The sequence below is a fragment of the Vollenhovia emeryi genome, unplaced genomic scaffold (genome assembly GCF_000949405.1).
Source record: "Vollenhovia emeryi isolate VEMERY1.0 unplaced genomic scaffold, V.emery_V1.0 DF939150.1, whole genome shotgun sequence".
Classification (NCBI taxonomy): Eukaryota; Metazoa; Arthropoda; class Insecta; order Hymenoptera; family Formicidae; genus Vollenhovia; species Vollenhovia emeryi.
Window position 1 is genome coordinate 2,064,204 of NW_011967216.1, and position 19,344 is coordinate 2,083,547.

Sequence of the window (19,344 nt, forward strand, 5' to 3'; positions counted from 1 at the left end):
AAGCCCGCTGCAGACGATGCTATTTTTCCTGCTGGATTGCTTGCAATTTAGTAAATTACTAGGAATCCTGAATGCTGAGTGGTGCAACGATAGTAATTTACTAAATCGCAAGCAATCCAGCAGGAAAAATAGCATCGTCTGCAGCGGGCTTAAGTCCCAGTCTACAATAGAGATTTAAGCCCTAAGTCCCAGTCTACAATAGAGATTTAAGCCCTAAGCCTTAAGAAATTGACTAATCACAGTCGCGCATTCTACTCATACTTGACCGTGATTGGCCAATTTCTTAAAGCTTAGGGCTTAAATCATCTATTGTAGACTGGGACTAAGCCTTAAGAAATTGACTAATCACAGTCGCGCATTCTACTCATACTTGACCGTGATTGGTCAATTTCTTAAAGCTTAGGGCTTAAATCATCTATTGTAGACTGGGACTAACTCGTCTGCGTCTTTTCTACGCATGCGCGTAGACATTAATTTTCGCTTCTCCAATATATACATATATACCACCTACATACATGCCGTTTATATATTACCATGTTATATTTATTTGCGTAATAAATATTTAAGATATTTGGCTAAATGTTATCCTGAATGATTACAGTCTCGTAAATATTATCAAATAAATTATATACAAGTATAAAATTTATACAATACATATGAATATAGGAAATCAACACAGAATTGTTTCACGCGTGCGCGCTTTTCGATTACCGCAGATATAAAAACCAGCATGTATCGTATAGTTGTTTATTTATTAAACAAAAATACACATTTGTTAAATAATTAAAAATGGTATAAACACTCGTTTACATTAGCTTTAATATAGATGCGTTTGCAGGTTGTCTTTTAAATATTATATATTGATTCAGGCGCATTTCTCTAAATACAGTACTTCTTGCCTCGTGCAGTATCTCGTAATTTCGAGTATTTTTTCATTGCGTGTGCGACGTTAAATAAATTAATTGTCAACAAGTTTCTAAACGTCCTTGATATTCTTTTCTCCCCGAGCAGTGCAGACATATCGTATACAATATAAAATTCCAACAGATATTTCATGACGACTGAATTCGTTCCAATTTAATTATTGCTCATTATTTGCAAACACGATCTTCCTTGTTACGCAGCGATAAGAACGTCGATAATCCCTATTCTTATCGCAGCAAAATACGCTATGTAAATGAAAGGTATCAAAGACTGTGTTCTCCTTCAGCATTTAATATACATTTAAAAATCAATAGCTTATAGCGTGATACAAAGTATGTTGGAATCAACTGTTTAAGTTAAAGCTACAAATCTCGACGTTACAGTATAATTATAGAAATTCACATTTTAATCACATGCACTTGTGTGTGTGTGTGTCGCGTGTACGTGTAAAGACTATGGTGATTTATTTTTACGAAAGCATACATATTTACAATGCTTTGTATAAATGTTGTTGCACATAGAAATTACAGAACCTCGTTTTGCTATATTGAACACGAAATAGAGCGTTTTGTCTTAGATATGACAAATCGTGTATTCTGCGGTACACACCTTAAAGGAGCGCACAACATAAATATATAAATAAAAATAAATAAATTCTAAAACCAGTTTGAAATTTTATGTTTGACAATTCATTTGATTCGAAAAGACGTTATTTACATTTTTACGGGATTTTGAGGTTGCTAGCTTTCTTTTTATCATGTCGTACAGTCTTTGCAGAAATATTCATGTATATTAATTGTATATTGACACAACCATGTATATACCTATCAAAATAAAGTCACATTAATCGATTAAAGAGACAAAAAAATTAATCGAAACTGTTTTTGCACTATATCGCGGGCCTTAAAACATGATTAGAAATAACTAAATAATGACTCCATGAAATAATGATAAAAATTATACGAATTACTATCCAAAATAATTATGAATTATGCTTGCTTGCGATATACTATTTTGTTACCGTGCCGAGTGTGTGTGCCATCATTTCGTATTATAATAAAATTATTCGATATATAACATTCTCGAAAGCTTCTCTAAATTAAATTCAAAATGTTTTACGATGAATAGCCCGTATACCATCCTCGTCGAATTCTCTTTTGCTCACCCACATCTTTTTGAACGTATCCAAAGAAGCCAAAATGGAACCGCCGATCCAAGTGCTGTATAATCGTTCCTGAGGTGCGGATATCTGTTAAACCAGAAATGAATTTACAGTGATATTACTTAATATTGGAAACTTGGTTCATCGTTTATGTACTATTTTCATTTATTCTTTGCTTCCTTACCCTTATTTTAATGTCTTTTGGCGACATTCTACGAATCTCCGACAATAACCTGTCACCGAAACCCTAAACAATAAACATGAGAGAATCTTATTACATTGATAATTCTTCTGTATAATATACAGGGTGAGTCTTTCCATATCCGACAAAATTTTTGAGAAGGTAGAACGGATCGAGATGAACGGAAAAGTCCTGTACCATTTTGCAATTCTCGTAATAGTTAACGAGTAATTAATTATTAAAAATCGTTGTTTTAGGCCGGCCTAAGACAACGATTTTTCATAATTAATTACTCGTTAACTATTACGAAAATTGCAAAATGGTACAGGACTTTTCCGTTCATCTCGATCCGTTCTACCTTCTCAAAAATTTTGTCGGATATGGAAAGACACCCTGTATAAAGAAAGAACACAAAAGGACATAATTTTCTTATATCCTTTGCTTATTTTACACATGTATTACACATGTTTGTGCTTACGCGGAATAATGTCGATCCACCCGACAACACGATATTTTGGAATAGAACTTTTCTCAAATCCAAATCGGACTTCTGAATGGAATACGTTAGTACTTCATGAAGGCCTTCGCATTCTTCGCCTATCAGATCTGGTCTGAACAGCACCTCAGGAGCTCTGAATCGTGCCGGACCAATCTATATAAAATAAAACATAAAAACATTTTAAACTTGCAATCTCAAAGTTATTGTCAACTAGTATTTTTCTAATATTTATTCCAATTCTTTTATCACCTCCAAGTGACTGCCGTCAGGTAACACATATTGAAACTTCTCCGTCTCTATTGTCTCTTCTTTTTGAGGGTTGCTAGCGAGGTAGCACGCTCGCTCTTTAATTATTCTGACAATTTCAAATTCCGCGGTGGTCTTGAAATTAATACCTTCCTTGCGTAAAAGTAGCCTAAGATGCCTTGTGACATCACGTCCTGCTATATCAACTCGCATTATACTGTGAGGCATGGCGAAACCTTCATAAATAGGTACAGCGTGCGTAACACCATCGCCAGCATCTAAAACTACTCCCGTAGTTCTGCCTGTCGCGTATCTGTATTAATAAATGGCGCAAATCGTTATTATGCAATCCAAAACGGTCCTCCAGTTATAAACAATATAATCCTGAGATTCTAATTTCCGAAGGGAAAAGTTGAAAATCGTTTTAATGCCGAGTATCGTAAAAGGTTACTCACAAGCTAAGTACAGCTTGCATAGAAACAAACAAAGCTGGAACATTAAACGTTTCGAAAAATATTTCGGCTGCCTTCTCACGATTCTTCCTGGGGTTTAAAGGTGCTTCTGTAAGCAAGACCGGATGCTCCTCGCTGAACGTGGCCAACTGATCTTTGCTATAGACGTAAGACCAGATGCGCTCCATGTCGTTCCAATCTGTGACCACACCGTGTTCCATTGGATACCGAAGAGATAAAAGGCCACGATGCTCCTCCGCTATTGGACCCACAAACAGATCTCCCTCCAAAGCACCAGCCATAACACGTACATGTTTTGGCCTTCCAATGCTAAATACAGGAATTATGCATTAATTCTTTTGTACCAGTCAATACTGCCGCCGATGTATAACTAAAAATTCTCAATTTATTTCAAAACTTGGCATATATAACATTTTTTAATATTATTTCTCAATCATTAATTACAGTTTCTAAGAGCCATAACTTTCTTCAATCTGTCAGAATTAGGTCTCATCTCTCTCGAAGGATGATAAATTAGAAAACAATCTTTGAATTTAGCCAAATCATTTAGGGAATTTCAAATTAGCTTGTTGAATAATGTCTGACACTTTGTTAACCCAGGTGGAATTATAAATTTTCTTCAAATAGAGAGATCAGGGTATTCACCATGGAAATGTTCGGAATTGATTCCGATCAGAATCGTTCAATTACTTCCTAGATTTCTATTGCGTTTTCTAGAGGAAACGGAATAATTCCAGTCGAAATCCATTCCGAATATTTCCATGATAGGTACCCGGGCCACAAGTGACAAATACATTTAGAAGCAATTCCCGTTGAGTTAATCGCCAAATAATTAAATCAGAGATCTAGATATTCTCCATGTACGTCATCAGAATAACTTGTCCAACAGCAAGCTGGAGAAACAGACACCGTCACAAATGTCAACAGCACTCTTCCAGCCTACTTACTAATTCGGGAATCTGCATTTAGGTATCTGATCGCCCGCGAAGCCTGCCTTGATCACGCCAGATCCCTGAACAGAACGAAACCAGGTGTAATTATAACTCTATCGAGCCTAAACCGGGGAAATATCGTCGTCATATCGACGTTATCACAATCATCATCGAACGGACCGTCGACGATGTCGACAACGATCGCCGACGACCATTTTCATTTGCGGCCAGGAACCAGGGTAGAATAGAAGAGAAATCGAGACGGTCAATGGCAATGCGAGCGCGAGGGGAAACGTCGGACGTCGCGTGTCCTTTCAAACGACAAATCCCTCGTCGACGTCGACGTCGACGGCCGACATTGAGATTTGACACATCGCTCGCTTTCCCGGACGCGGGAAGAACCGGAGCGGCCGGGCACTTACGTTGTCGATAACCACCGGCTGGTTGACGATTACGTCGTACGGCTCCATAGTACGGATTTGGAATGTCCACGCGACTTTGTTTCGATCGAGGACCTGCAACCGTAACCCCACAGGCACACACCTATCCTGCGAGGAGCGAGGCGTCTGAAGGGAGTCATCAGCGATCCATGCGATTCGAGGATCGTTTCTCGAAGTGCGTCGCGAGCAGGAGTGCCAACAGCCACCACCAACCTTCAGCAGGGCGAGCGGTCACACTTGACCGGAAATGTACGTGTTTTTAAATGACTCTTATTTGCAATCGTTTGTATTTCGTATGAAAACATTTGAAGTGCAATCGAAAAGGTTCGTGAGTCATTCGTTTATTTGTAATTAATTAATTTCTCTATCTAATATTTAGCCGGAATAGATAAAATAAACAAAGTTTTTATAGGAAATCGTTTGATATTTTGTATGGAGAGTTATGAAGTGTGATCGAAAAGGTTTGCGAGCAATCCAGGTAGTTTTAAATAAATATTTATTAACTCGCTATTCCATAAAAGCTACAAGTTGATTGGTTACACATTTCTCGGAACTAAAACGTGGACCAAGTTCTAGCAACGTGGACACAGGTCTTAATAAACATTGCCGTGTGCAATAAACTCCGATATTGCAAGACAGATACTATGAAAAGTTGCGGCCATGAAATACATTCTTTATATGTTCGAAAAATAGAGATTAAACATCCCACGAACAGAAATATATAATAATCTCCTTCAGTATTACCGAATTTTCTACCAAATGTAAAAAGGAATCATTTATATTGAATTTTTCGTTGCAATCTCATTTGATTTGTGCACTTACGTTTCGTGGCATGATTGACCAAATCTCGTGGTATGATCGAGACTTCGTGGCACTTTGTATAACACCTCATCAGTATTAATCACACGCGACAGGAAAGGAAACACGAAAAATATACGATTGCACCAAGTTACTATTTGCACTCGGTATACCGTGTAATTTTCCGGTATTCCGTGTAAATTTACTCAACGGTACGAATTTTTAATCAACAGAAGTCGTCGATGTATTAGCTTGAACTATCGACGAGGAAATATTACAACATAATTCAGCACGGATAAGATTAATTGATATTTACTTTTTCAATTAAACGTATCGCAATCGAAATTCGACTCAAAGTTCTGCATAATTCTGACTAGCATTTGTACGATTCAGTTAAAAAAAGAAAATTTTCAAGATTATACATTTCCGTTAATAAACGAAAAACTTGAAAATTATAGATTTTAACATCGACACCGTACAATAAACGCAACTGAATTAACGGTTAATCGAGACGCAATCGTCCGAAAATAATTAAAAATTCACTGGCGCATATGTATTTTTATTTATAAATTCCGTTAGGCACTCGATTTAATATTCCGTGTATTATTTCTCGTTTTTAACCTAGAAACGGCCAAAAAGTATACTCGAAGCGACGAGAAACTAACTGCGATGATACGAGATGTATCCGAATACGAGCATATAATTACCGCTTTATAAAACTGGCGCAAATTGACGAAAAATGGCGGACCAATCACAGCTTGCTTCCTTATGGCCAGGCTTTGATTAGAGGGTCTCTACTGGTCTCTACTCGCAGCCAATGACGAGAGACAGATGCGCGTCGTTTCCGGCGAATTACTCGTAATTCACCAAGTAGTGCGAAGTGGGGGTCCGTTCCCTCTTAACGGTCGTGGCGGCGGTGGGTATATTTGTCCCGGTTCAATTGCAAAGAGAAAATCCGGCGGCATCGTCGAGCATCGGCACGTTGCAGACTCGATCGAGGTAAAATAATATCCCTGGAAGTCGTCCGCTCTCGTAGTTATTCTTATATTTTCGCGCTTGACTCGTCTTGAATCAATTTCGGCGTGGGAACGACTGTGTCGTGTATCGGATCGTTACATCAAGGCACGCATCTCGTTACAGAGCATGGACTCTCGTAGACGCTTGGCGAGAGCATAAGCCCTCCGTTCATTCATCGATCGGTTGAGAAGTCGACGAAGGAATAAAAAAAAAATAGCAACAATCTAGCTAGCCAAGATGTATCTGTACAATTTAACCCTTCAACGTGCCACGGGCATCACACACGCGGTGCACGGTAATTTTTCCGGCAGCAAGATGCAGGAGATCCTTGTCTCCCGCGGCAAGTCGTTAGAGCTTCTACGACCGGATCCAAATACAGGGAAGGTCCACACCCTGCTGACCGTTGAGGTCTTCGGCATCGTCCGGTCCCTTATGGCATTCAGACTGACTGGCGGGACAAAAGATTACATTGTCGTTGGGTCAGATTCCGGGCGTATAGTGATATTGGAGTATATTCCTGCCAAAAACATTTTTGAGAAGGTGCATCAAGAAACTTTCGGCAAGAGTGGATGTAGACGTATCGTCCCTGGCCAATATCTTGCTATCGATCCGAAAGGAAGAGCAGTGATGATAGGTACCGTGTGCTTTTATCTAGCTTCTGTCTTCGGCAGTTTTACAATCCAATTTATATTGTTATTTTTTCACTAAGTAGTAGATGAGTTGTTTCTTTTTTTTATTGATTGACATTGATTTGTAGCGAATTCAACAGCTTGCACTAGTGCACACTGAGTACACACTAAGGCTTGTTCAGAATCTACTCTTATATTTATGCTCTCAAGTACATATCCTAATACTATTTAGCAAAAAAAAAATGATCCGTACTAATGCAGTACAAATCATTGTACTGGCTAGGAAGTATTTAAAACAATCCTTAAATATAAAAGTTGAACAAGCTTTATAGTACGCACTAGTGCAAGCTGCCGAATCACAGCTATGATGATATTGGTAACGCAATAATTGCAATTACTTCAACGCAGATGTTGTATCTTGTTATTTACTGTCGTAGGTGCTATCGAAAAGCAGAAACTTGTGTACATTCTCAACAGAGACGCCGAGGCCCGTCTGACAATCTCTTCTCCATTGGAAGCTCACAAGAGCAACACACTGGTGTACCATACAGTTGGAGTCGACGTTGGCTTCGAGAATCCTATGTTTGCGTGTTTAGAAATCGATTACGAGGTAAACTTGTGTAATTTTTTTAAAATCACTTTTGAGTAAGATGTTATTACATGATTACTACCGTGTTTCACCTGAGTAACAGTGATTACAATGTTTCATCAGAATGATGGTTTTACAATCATTTGTAGCATTATATTTGCATAAAGCGCCTGTAATTAATGTACCTTGTAAAAATGTTAATTCAGGAAGCTGACAGCGATCCCACGGGCGACGCGGCGGTGAAAACGCAGCAAACGCTTACGCTATACGAGCTCGATCTTGGCCTGAATCACGTGGTGCGTAAGTACAGCGAGCCGTTGGAGGAACACGCCAACTTTCTTGTTTCCGTGCCCGGTGGCAACGACGGTCCGAGCGGCGTGCTCATCTGTTCCGAGAACTATCTCACGTACAAGAATCTCGGGGATCAGCACGACATACGTTGCCCGATCCCACGGCGCCGTAACGACCTGGACGATCCAGAGAGAGGAATGATATTTGTCTGCTCAGCCACGCACAAGACGAAGAGCATGTTCTTCTTTCTGGCACAGACGGAGCAGGGTGACATCTTCAAAATCACCCTCGAGACTGACGAGGACATGGTCACCGAGATTAAGCTCAAGTACTTCGACACGGTACCCGTAGCGGCGAGTATGTGCGTCCTGAAAACGGGATTCCTGTTTGTCGCCTCGGAATTCGGCAACCAGTTAGTACTAATGCCTTTGCACATGCGTTGTACACACGCGTTCAAGTTACTGCGAGCACTTACGTTGTTCGGTTTCAGTTACCTGTATCAAATAGCGCATCTCGGAGACGACGACGACGAACCCGAGTTCAGTTCGGCAATGCCGTTGGAGGAAGGTGACACTTTCTTCTTCGCCCCTCGACCGCTCCGAAATCTGGTGCTGGTCGACGAAATGGACAGTCTCTCGCCTATAATGGCTTGTCAGGTGATTTATAAAATACATACAAGTTTCATTCGATTATGCACTTGCAAGTAGGTGGGAGGCGTTACTCGTGCGTCTCTTTCCTGTGGACTACGGTGCGATAGCAAAATTCTCTTTGTCGCCTTTGGTTTGTTATTGCAAATTGAAGTGAATACTTAGAGAGACACGATGTTTTCCTTCCCTTACGTTATTCTCTTCGAGAAGAGACGAGAAGCGAACGCTTATGAGAGCTTTTGATCGTTTAGGTAGCAGATCTGGCGAACGAAGATACGCCACAATTGTACATCGCTTGCGGACGAGGACCGCGATCCACGTTGCGAGTGTTACGCCACGGTCTCGAGGTTTCAGAGATGGCCGTGAGCGAACTGCCTGGTAATCCAAACGCTGTGTGGACTGTCAAGAGAAGAATCGATGGTTAGTCGAAAGATATTTCCACATATCAATTGTCTGCATGTTTCCACTTGAATTGCTTATTCGACAATCGATAAGTCTTGGCTATCTTTTCGTTGAGCATTTACTTTCCACGTGCAAAACGACGAGGAATCGAATATTCTGTTCAGTCGGCATTACAAGTGTCACGGACTTGTATTATTTTGTTTTCTCCATCCTCTTTTTCACAAAAGTGGTGGATCGTAAGTAGCTCAATAGTATAACTCAAGCAAGTTTGCGTAAAGCTTTGGGGTAAGAACCTTAGTACTTGATATAACTTGGAAAAGAAACTTGTAGTCTTGCTTTAAAAAGACAAACGGCATCGGTTTTGTAAAAACGATATTAATGAACCTGGTGGCTTGATACACTCTTATCAAACACCAGTTCTCTCTTTCAGGATGCCAGCGCGCTATTGGTTGACCTACAGAACTCTGAATGACCGAAAGGTAAGGAACCTCGGCGCGAAATTGGCATGAGTAAGAGTCGATTCGTTCGACAAAAAAAAATTAAAAAAGAAAGGGAGCGAAAGCTCGTCGACTCTTTCCGTGCCCCACGAGAGCGTGCGCAGTTTCGAATGATCGAGGACACCTATATTATGTTTCTCTGTGCAAATTCAAATACTCGATTCGACGACGCATTTTCCTACGTATTGAGGATGAGCTTTATAATTTTGATTGCAGAGGAATATGATGCATACATCATAGTGTCCTTCGTGAACGCCACACTCGTACTCAGTATTGGTGAGACTGTCGAGGAAGTGACGGACTCGGGTTTTCTCGGTACAACACCGACCTTGAGTTGCTCCGCCTTGGGCGAGGACGCGTTGGTGCAGGTACATTGCACATGGAAATTATATCGTATGGTATACCGTGGACCCTATGCATGAACCATGCCTCCAATATTATGTTAAATATGAGAGTAGTGTAAAACTTGAAGTAAGTAAAATTTAATTCGGCCATTAAAACATTTCAAATTATTAATTAAATGATAAATAACAATTCTCTCTAAATTAATAAATTGTCTGGCAGAAATAATCGCCCGTTCTTTAAATTATCTTAGTTGATATTCTTGGGACAGAAATGGTATATGCATGGGATTGTAGAAATTTTCTCGATTGCACTCGGTATCTCCGGCACCTGGTTGACCACGTGCCGGTCGTCAAAAAGGTGCTAAATTATTTGGGCTCACGCATCGTTGGAACGTTCCAAATTTAGTTGAAACTTTCCTGGTATTACAGGCCCAACATGTGTTCCATTAAGTATATGGCATCAAGTATATAATTTGATTATCTGAAATCCCAAACATCTTTCAGGTGTATCCCGACGGTATACGTCACATCCGAGCGGATAAGCGTGTCAACGAATGGAAGGCACCTGGCAAGAAGACCATAGTGAAATGTGCGGTCAATCAACGTCAAGTCGTAATTGCCCTCACTGGAGGAGAACTAGTATACTTCGAGATGGACCCTGTATGTACTTGCTACAATTCTTTCTTAACGCTTCCGCGATTATTCTCACGATCGCATTATTTGTTCTCTTTGAGGTGTCTCAATTGTTCTCAGAGACGTAAAGAATGCGAAAAGCATACTACTCATTTCATCTTGCATGGCCAACCTAGCTGAGCCTATTGCTCAGTGGTTGGGGCTGATGTAGAGTAAACAAGACACCATGAAAATTTTCATCAATAACTGTTTAATCCATGCATCTTTTTCAGACTGGACAATTGAACGAGTATACAGAAAGGAAAAAGATGCCCTCGGAAGTAATGTGCATGGCCCTTGGAAACGTGGCAGTGGGCGAGCAACGCTCGTGGTTTTTGGCCGTTGGTCTGCAGGACAATACCGTGAGGATAATTTCTTTAGATCCCTCAGACTGTCTAGCGCCACGAAGCTTGCAGGCATTACCAGCAGCTGCGGAAAGTTTATGCATCGTGGAAATGGGCGCCAAAGAGGCTGACAATTCCGAGGATGCGGCGCCGCAGCAATCCAGTTTGTACCTGAACATAGGTAAATTATATCTCCAAATTTGCATCTATACTTTTTGCTCGTGGTCCAAAAGTTCTTGTATGTTTCTGTAAAGCGTACGCCCGATAATTATCTTAAATTAATTTAACGCGTTGTACGTTAATTCCAGGTTTGCAAAATGGTGTGCTGCTCAGAACTGTGTTGGATCCGATTTCTGGGGATCTTGCAGACACAAGAACACGCTATCTGGGCTCTCGTCCCGTCAAGCTCTTCAGAATACGAATGCAAGGAAACCAGGCTGTGCTGGCGATGAGCAGCCGATCCTGGCTGAGTTACTACCATCAGAATCGTTTTCACTTGACGCCTCTGTCATATGAGAGTCTTGAATTCGCGTCGGGATTTAGTTCCGAGCAGTGCCCGGAGGGTATCGTCGCCATATCGACCAATACCTTGAGAATTTTGGCGCTCGAAAAACTTGGCGCCGTGTTCAATCAAGTGAGCTTTCCGCTCGAGTATACGCCGAGAAAGTTCGCGATTCACCCGGATTCTGCGCATCTAGTGGTCATCGAGACAGAACACAACGCTTACACCGACGATACGAAGCAACAGAGAAGACTGCAGATGGCAGAAGAGATGCAGGAGGCAGCCGGCGCCGATGAAGCCGCGGTTGCTCGGGAATTGGCGGAGGCATTCCTGTCGGAGGAACCAAACGAGGCAGTTTTTGGTGCTCCGCGGGCGGGTCCGGGACTGTGGGCCTCCATGCTGAGAATAATGGCACCAACCACCGGGCATACGTTCGAAAAGCATCGTTTCGAACAAAATCTAGCTGCGCTATGGTAAGCGATAGAAAGAACAATCAATCTTGAACAAAGTCGTAATTGTCCAATGTTATAAATCTTTTTTTTTCTTCGCAGTCTTTGTCTCGTCAAATTCGCCAATCAAGGTGACCAGCTGTTTCTCATCGTTGGAGTCGCGAAAGAATTTCAGTTGAATCCTAGAGTTAGCAACGGCGGTTTTCTTTATACGTACAAGTAAGATATCTCACTTTATTCGTGGTATTTCCTCTAATACTTAAGCAAATACTGAATTGATGAATATTAAATTGGTCTGAATTTTGATGACATTCCTGCAGTACTGATATTTACAGCATCTTTCAACAAACGTAGTATTTCTCGCTACGAAATAGCAAAAATAATTGCTCCGTGTTCCAGAGTAAATGCCGAGTGTACTAGTATCGAGCTGCTGCACAAATCTCCGTTAGATGAAGTACCGTTGGCCATTTGTCCGTATCAGGGTCGAGTACTGGTCGGAGTTGGTAGAATGTTGCGGCTTTACGACATGGGTAAAAAGAAACTATTGCGTAAATGCGAGAACAAACATATACCCAACGCAGTGGTATCGATTAACGCGATTGGTCAACGGATTTACGTCAGCGACGTGCAGGAATCCGTGTACGCTGTGAGGTACAAGCGCCAGGAGAATCAGTTAATCGTTTTCGCAGACGACACGCATCCCAGGTGGATTACAACGACGTGTGTATTGGATTACGACACCGTTGCTACTGCCGATAAGTTCGGAAACATAGCTGTGGTGAGTTCTCACGTTGCCTTACCTTTATTAGCAATGCCCGGTGCGTTTGTATAACGATTAGAACTTGTCATATTATCATATTTCCTGTCTCTTTTTTCAGATACGATTGGCGACTGGCATTAATGACGATGTGGACGAAGATCCAACTGGAAATAAGGCTCTGTGGGATCGCGGGCTGCTGAATGGCGCGAGTCAGAAAGCGGATACGGTAGCGTGTTTCCACGTCGGTGAAACGGTGATGTCGTTGCAAAAGGCGACTCTCATACCGGGTGGCTCTGAGAGTCTGGTATACACAACCCTGAGCGGAACGGTAGGCGTGCTCGTGCCATTCACAAGCCACGAAGATCACGATTTCTTCCAGCATCTGGAGATGCACATGCGATCCGAGCATCCTCCTCTATGTGGCAGAGATCATCTATCTTTCCGGTCGTATTATTACCCTGTAAAAAATGTCATCGATGGCGACCTCTGTGAGCAATTCAACTCGATCGAGCCCGCCAAACAGAAGAGCATCTCCGGCGATCTCGAGAGAACGCCATCCGAAGTGTCGAAGAAATTGGAGGACATACGTACACGTTACGCCTTCTAAATTTTCCAGACGCCATCTCCGATGTGCTGGATTCCTTTTTTTGTTCTTATAGAACTTACATTTCTAATATATAGATGATCTTGGGAAAAAATCTGCTATGGATTTTGTTAATTTTTTATTGATCAATCGTTCTTTTTTTCATAATATTGGATTAATGTGATGCATCTTTTCCATCGATTCTACCGTATAAATTAAATCCTGTTGTATACATCATAATTGCATATAAAAGTTCAAAGCTGTGTAAAAATTCAAGATTTTTTTACATGTGTGATAGCTTTATTATATAGACGTAAACAAAACTTTTAGAATATCTATCTTAACGTTGAGATGTATTTTCAATTTCTTTTAAACAAACAGCAATGGTAAGAAAAAGTAACAGTATTTTAATAGCTTTAGAATGACTCGTGTAAGCTTTTTGTATTTCTGTAACAATTATAGACAATTATGAAAATCACGGAACGTTGAGCTGTGAAAGTTATCGGACTTGACTTTCGTGTTATGAATAGGTCCTAATCATTTATACCACAAGTGTAGATATATAAATGTAATGACATTATTTCATCACTATATGTACCTACATATATACCGAACTAACGCATTGCCATTCGAATTGCATCAGTGATTAAGCAATTGATTTCCGTCTAGCGTGTGGTCTTGCAAATTGCACATTAAATCACCTACCGAATCTAACATTAATTCATCGCCTATTGATTTGTATAACCAGCCAGTATGAATGTCTTTGAATATATTTATTAAAGGAGAAATGTCTTTTTCTGTTTCAAGAGAAGAGAGACACAGTAAGAGTCTTTCCAAGCGTACTTTTCGTAAAGTACATTCTTTCGCAAGAATGTGAAAGACTTGGGGTGAATACGGTTCTTTCCTAACATATTCATGTAGTAACAATGCTGTATATATTTTTGTCCAGATAGAGCATACGTATATAGATACATTTTTCAAAGTTTTTATATATTATGTATGCATATAAGTTCTTGCTCCCGAAGCGGAGGTTACAATAATTTCATACTTTTTCCGGTTAACAACTTTTTTAACTGCAGTAATCGATCTCCTATAAGCCGAGAGGTGGGGATCGAATCTGATATTTATTGGTCGACCTACATGGAACCACGAGGTTCCCAAGTTTTTAAAATGAATCTTCTTATTCGATTCGCGAGCATGTTTTCGACAACGGATTTCCGACGACCAGAAATTGCACTGCTATTACAGAGTGCTACAGCTTCTGAAAACGCCTGAGCTCTTGGACGATTCCGCTTCATTCCAACTGGTTTTTAATTTCTTTATAGTTGCTTTTCATTAGAAGACGATCTAACGGGAAGCCACATGTTCAACCTTAATTTTTGGAGGCTTGTTATGCCACACTTTGGAGACCTTTCCTTCCCCGGAAGTTTTTCAATCACTGAGAAAGATCCACCGACCTCAATCCGAAACCTTGCCAATGTTACACATTTAATAACGGAACTATTTCTTTAGTATATTCAAGTATAAAATAAATAGCAATCGAAGGAAGGATAGGTTTCGAGCTATTTTGAAAATTAATATTTTATATTGAAATTAATTATACTGAAAGAACGGACAGTCATATCGGATTATTACTCGATTGAGTCAAGCCACATTTTCGCACAGGAACAAGACTTGGATTTGCAGTGTCTACAAATAGATCTCGCTATTTAAGGATATCTCAGCACCTGAATTAGAACAGTGGAACGATGAATCTATCTACGTTATGCACCGTTATGGCATAACTAGGTGAGCATGCATTCATCACTCAATTGCATCTCCCTCCTCTCTTCTTCCCGATACTCGTGCATCCACATGATTACGCACACATACAGTCTCCTCAAAGCATTCTATAACTTGACGCATAAACGCACGCCGGTGTTGGATTTCGGATAAACCAATGGGCCTCGTTACGGAAGTGAAATTTAGACTTTGTCTGGAATCTAAAGTAAATTTCATTATTTTATCGTTATCTAACGTTTGTAATTGGTTAACAATATGCGTTGTTTTGGCAAAGGTAATGTCATCCTTCTGGAAAACGAGAACAATTTGGGATTAAACAAGAATTGAGGTGTACAGCTTTCGATAGTTTTGGAACAGCATAATTGGAAAAAAAAGAGCATATTATTTTGTCATACAGGGTGTCAGTGTATGTTTGGGACTTGTTTGTTGCGTAGATAGAGCGGACCAAACTGAGTCGAGAAGTCCTCTAGCATTTTGCAATTTTTGCAGTGGTTAACTCAATTTGGTTCGCTCTGTCTACACAGAAAAAGTCCCAAACCTTTACTGACACCCCGTATATTCGACGAAAGATTTTTTCCTCTCGCACATGATATTATTCTTTTATGAAATCGTAACTCATCCCAAATTAATTTAAACACTGGGTCGTTATACGTGGACGTAGGCACTTTTCGGGAAATGCGTTTGATATGCGCAGCAATTGATGCGTTAGGACGAGTGTGTATCTTCCGAGTTGTAATCTCGTAAAGGGCGCGAAATTCCAATTCGGTTGAAATCACGTTACCGCCTGCCGAAGTATGTTCTCCTGACAGCTTTGATGATTTCTCGGCGGTGTCAGAAAGTAGATTTCTTGTCTCGAGAGATAACGTTATGCAAATGCAAGTGCGGTTGGGAGGCGTCGCTCTAAATAATATTATTGGCACTAATGAAATAAATATATTATGTATACCGTGAGACTCGAGGACCTCGGCCCCTCGAGATTCCGTGATCCTCGCAATTTCGCGTCGCGCCCCCGCGTTTTCTTTCGCGCGAAAGTGGATTAGCTCGCGTTGCCCCGGTATGCGAGATTACACCCCGTCCAATTATAGACGCGCGGCTGTTTACCGCACGCTCGCGCGTTCACGCCGCTATCGGATTTACCCCGTGACCGCGTTTCGCGGGGATTAGATATTCTTAATTGGCACGTGCGGCGGCGTGCATCGCGCGGACGATGAACCGCTTTGTAATAAGCGCAGATAATGAGCGCGCGCGGCGCGGCGCCGCGCCGCGCGAGATCGATAGCCGCTCGAAGGAGGAGAGAGAACGGCGACCCGTTCGAGGACCGTTGATGCTGGTAACGCGATAAAAGACTTATCAACCATCTCTTTGTATGCACTCTCCAGAAAGGCAGAGAAAGATGGAAGGAAGAAAAAGGAGAGAGGGAGAGAGATGGAAAAGGGTGTGCACCTGCGTTCGATATCTCTCCATCGTCGCCGTCGCGTCGGGACGAGAAGGCGTGCGATGCACGCGCCGGTGGCTCTACATATGTGAATATTAGGAGCAAGAAACGACGACGTCCTCGACACGTTTCGCCTTGACGATACACGGATGCACGCGCGTCTCTCCGCAGGCTCCGAGGAGCTCGACAGCATCGGGGAGACCTCGAGAGGCGTATCGGAGAGCCGGGGGGGATGGTCGCGGTGCAGCCCTAACGCATATGTACAGGCTGTTCCACCTGTCTCGATCTCATCTCCGCTTCCTCTATTTGTATCAGCGCGGGGAAATGATCCCTAGTGGCACAATATATTGGCGCAATATTGGGAAATAATGTAAATCTAGTATTCTCAATATTGCTCCAATATTGTATCAATATTAGGCCAATATGCTTGTTACATTGTTAAATATTGGTCAATGCACTTCCAATATATCTAATATTATATAATTGTCGTGCAATATTTACATTTATTCCATGGCCAATATTGGCTTTACGTTGGACAATGTCGGCCAATGCATTTCTAATAGAACCGACATTGGACCAATGTTTAGCCAATGCACTGTGCTACCAGGGATTAAGTCGCGGATTGACAAAGGCAAAAAAGAAGAAAAACGAGGCGTTTGCCCTTCTTCTCGACTCTTTCACTTAAAAAAAATTAATGGATTTTCAACTCGACGCAGAATTTTAGAGATAGAACCACCCCTTTCTGCGTCAATCGATACAACACGGTACTGATGTTCTTTGTTTAAAAGTAAATATAAATGATTTTGGCAATCATAATATCCGTCTCTTTGAACGAGATAATTTCAGGGAAGATACCCGAGAGAACCGAGCAAAACCGCCCAGCTGACAATAAGTGGAACGCTCTATATCTACCGACGTCAAGAGTCTCGACAGTTGACGATCTTGTGGACAGCAGGGTGAAAAGGGAGACTCAGCGGCAAAATCCACCTACTCGTGTTACATATACGTGTGTATGTATATGTAGATAAATGGAAATGTAACATCTCTGTAATAAATGCATCTGTCGTCGTTGTGACATCCATGCTCTTAGAGAAATTCATAAAAATCTTTGATATATCCACCTTTCGATAAAAGTTCCAATTGAAAGGATAAAAGTAATTATTGCTATAAAAATCCATCACTCCAACTAGATACGTTATAGCTTCGCAGGACTGCTAACATATATATATATATACACCTGGCGCTACATCGCGTCTTTTGGTATATACGTGTATGTACAAGATTATATATGTACTATTTCATCTGATGCTGAAAATAAACACTAGCGTTTTCCATTTCCGCTCGAAAATCGGTTAACCATCCCGAGCAAACGAGACGCGTCCTGATAAGGGACATAATGTAAATTCAATTCGTTACATGCATCATTATGGATTCGATCCGGAGGGAATAGCATATTTTCCTTGAGATACGATCGATGACGCTTAACCCGGAGGGCGTTTACTAGGGCGCAAAAATTCCAATAAGTGAAATCCGAGGAAACGCCGCAGCGAGATCTGCGGGCAGCGAATGTCGCCTCGTAACTCTCGGATATATTCACCCACAAATCTACATTTCCGAAGCATAGACAAGACCCGTTTTATCTTTCACCAGCGCGAGGGGCAGTTCGCTCCTCGTCGGATCGTATCAATTTTACAATCGCGCGCGATCCCAATTGCTATAGATCCCGCAGCTTTTTCTTCTTCCTCTTTCCTCGCGTTTCGGCCGTCGGCACCGTCGACTTCGGGCCTCAGACTTCAGGGCGTTATGGACGGAGGCGGAGAGAAGGCGAGAACGAGTGAGAGAGCGAGAAGCCGATCGATGCATTGAGGCGCCTAGTGGCCAGGCGGGCCAGGAGGGCCAGGCGGGCAAGGCACCAGCACCAGCTCTCTCTTGGCGAGCGTGAGCACAGAGCTCAGCCAGTCAGCCCCCGTTCTGTTCACCCCTGCCCTAGTATATATGGCCTGCAGCAGCGGCGGCGGCGGCGGCGGCGGCGGCGCGCGTCGCGACTGGCTTCCCTCTGGGGATGGTACATTGGTACATGGTAGCGTGCAGTTGCGCATCGACCTCCGGGGCGTGCACAGCGGGTAGCGGCTGGCGGCGCTCCTCGCGAGTGCAACGACGACGACGGCGGCGGCGGCGGCAGCAGCCGACGACGGTAGGCGGGGTTCCTGTCCTCGCACTCTCTTCTCCGGCTCCGGCAGGCTCAACCGTGCTCGTCGTCGTTCACCATCGAGTCCTCGGGGATGTCGTTGTCGGTGCCGACAATCACTGCCGATTCGTAACTCTAGTCCTCCTCTCTTTCCCGTTATTCCCATTCATCTCGTCGACGTCGTCTCGAGCCAGTCATGCTGTCAACCGAAGCCTGCAACATCCGAATCGCGACGTCGGAATTGTCACTGTGATATGCTCGTTTCGCTGGCAAACTATTATGGTAAATCGACCATTCGTCCAACTTGGCCCGTCCCGCCGTCGTTGATTAGATCGCATGTCAGTAGTTGTATACGAAACGCCGTGTGGGTACAATCGTGCGCGGATGTTTAAAACACTCGTCGAAACAGGTGTTTACGACGCGGCGTCGCGATGTACATCTTACGTCCGGTCGATCGATTTAAATCTCCGACCCGCTTGAGATGCGGATTCGCGCTGATCCGATTAAGTCCTGTACATGTAACATACCGCCGTCTCACCGTGGCGTTGAAAATTCTTT

The 19,344-nt window shown here is 42.2% G+C and overlaps 2 protein-coding genes across 2 annotated transcripts; one reads left to right on the top strand and one right to left on the bottom strand.

The window, feature by feature from the left end:
- Positions 1–735: 735 nt before the first annotated feature.
- LOC105565651 (actin-related protein 1) lies at positions 736–5,026 on the bottom strand. The gene is made up of 7 exons (XM_012019019.1): positions 4,840–5,026; positions 4,433–4,497; positions 3,468–3,794; positions 3,016–3,325; positions 2,746–2,919; positions 2,271–2,333; positions 736–2,173 (listed from the first exon to the last, which is right to left on the bottom strand). The coding sequence occupies exons 1-7, from the start codon at positions 4,885–4,887 to the stop codon at positions 2,030–2,032; spliced, it is 1,131 nt and encodes a 376-aa protein (XP_011874409.1). The 5' UTR covers positions 4,888–5,026; the 3' UTR covers positions 736–2,029.
- A 1,461-nt stretch (positions 5,027–6,487) lies between these two features.
- On the top strand, positions 6,488–14,169 carry LOC105565652 (splicing factor 3B subunit 3). The gene is made up of 13 exons (XM_012019021.1): positions 6,488–6,654; positions 6,796–7,306; positions 7,739–7,911; positions 8,097–8,593; positions 8,672–8,837; positions 9,080–9,248; positions 9,944–10,095; positions 10,576–10,731; positions 10,977–11,268; positions 11,396–12,062; positions 12,141–12,257; positions 12,438–12,816; positions 12,917–14,169. Exons 2-13 carry the CDS (start codon positions 6,910–6,912, stop codon positions 13,403–13,405), a joined length of 3,654 nt encoding a protein of 1,217 aa, XP_011874411.1. The 5' UTR covers positions 6,488–6,654; positions 6,796–6,909; the 3' UTR covers positions 13,406–14,169.
- Positions 14,170–19,344: the final 5,175 nt, after the last annotated feature.

What these genes read in the sequence shown, in the direction of transcription:
- LOC105565651 (XM_012019019.1), bottom strand. Translation starts at nt 4,887, where the DNA reads ATGGAGCCGTACGACGTAATCGTCAACCAGCCGGTGGTTATCGACAAC. An exon ending in AGCCGGTGGTTATCGACAAC is followed by an intron (nt 4,498 to 4,839) that starts GTAAGTGCCCGG and finishes CGTTCTGTTCAG; the next exon opens with GGATCTGGCGTGATCAAGGC. An exon ending in AAATGCAGATTCCCGAATTA is followed by an intron (nt 3,795 to 4,432) that starts GTAAGTAGGCTG and finishes TCCTGTATTTAG; the next exon opens with CATTGGAAGGCCAAAACATG.
- LOC105565652 (XM_012019021.1), top strand. Translation starts at nt 6,910, where the DNA reads ATGTATCTGTACAATTTAACCCTTCAACGTGCCACGGGCATCACACAC. An exon ending in GTTTAGAAATCGATTACGAG is followed by an intron (nt 7,912 to 8,096) that starts GTAAACTTGTGT and finishes ATGTTAATTCAG; the next exon opens with GAAGCTGACAGCGATCCCAC. An exon ending in TGTCAAGAGAAGAATCGATG is followed by an intron (nt 9,249 to 9,943) that starts GTTAGTCGAAAG and finishes TTTTGATTGCAG; the next exon opens with AGGAATATGATGCATACATC.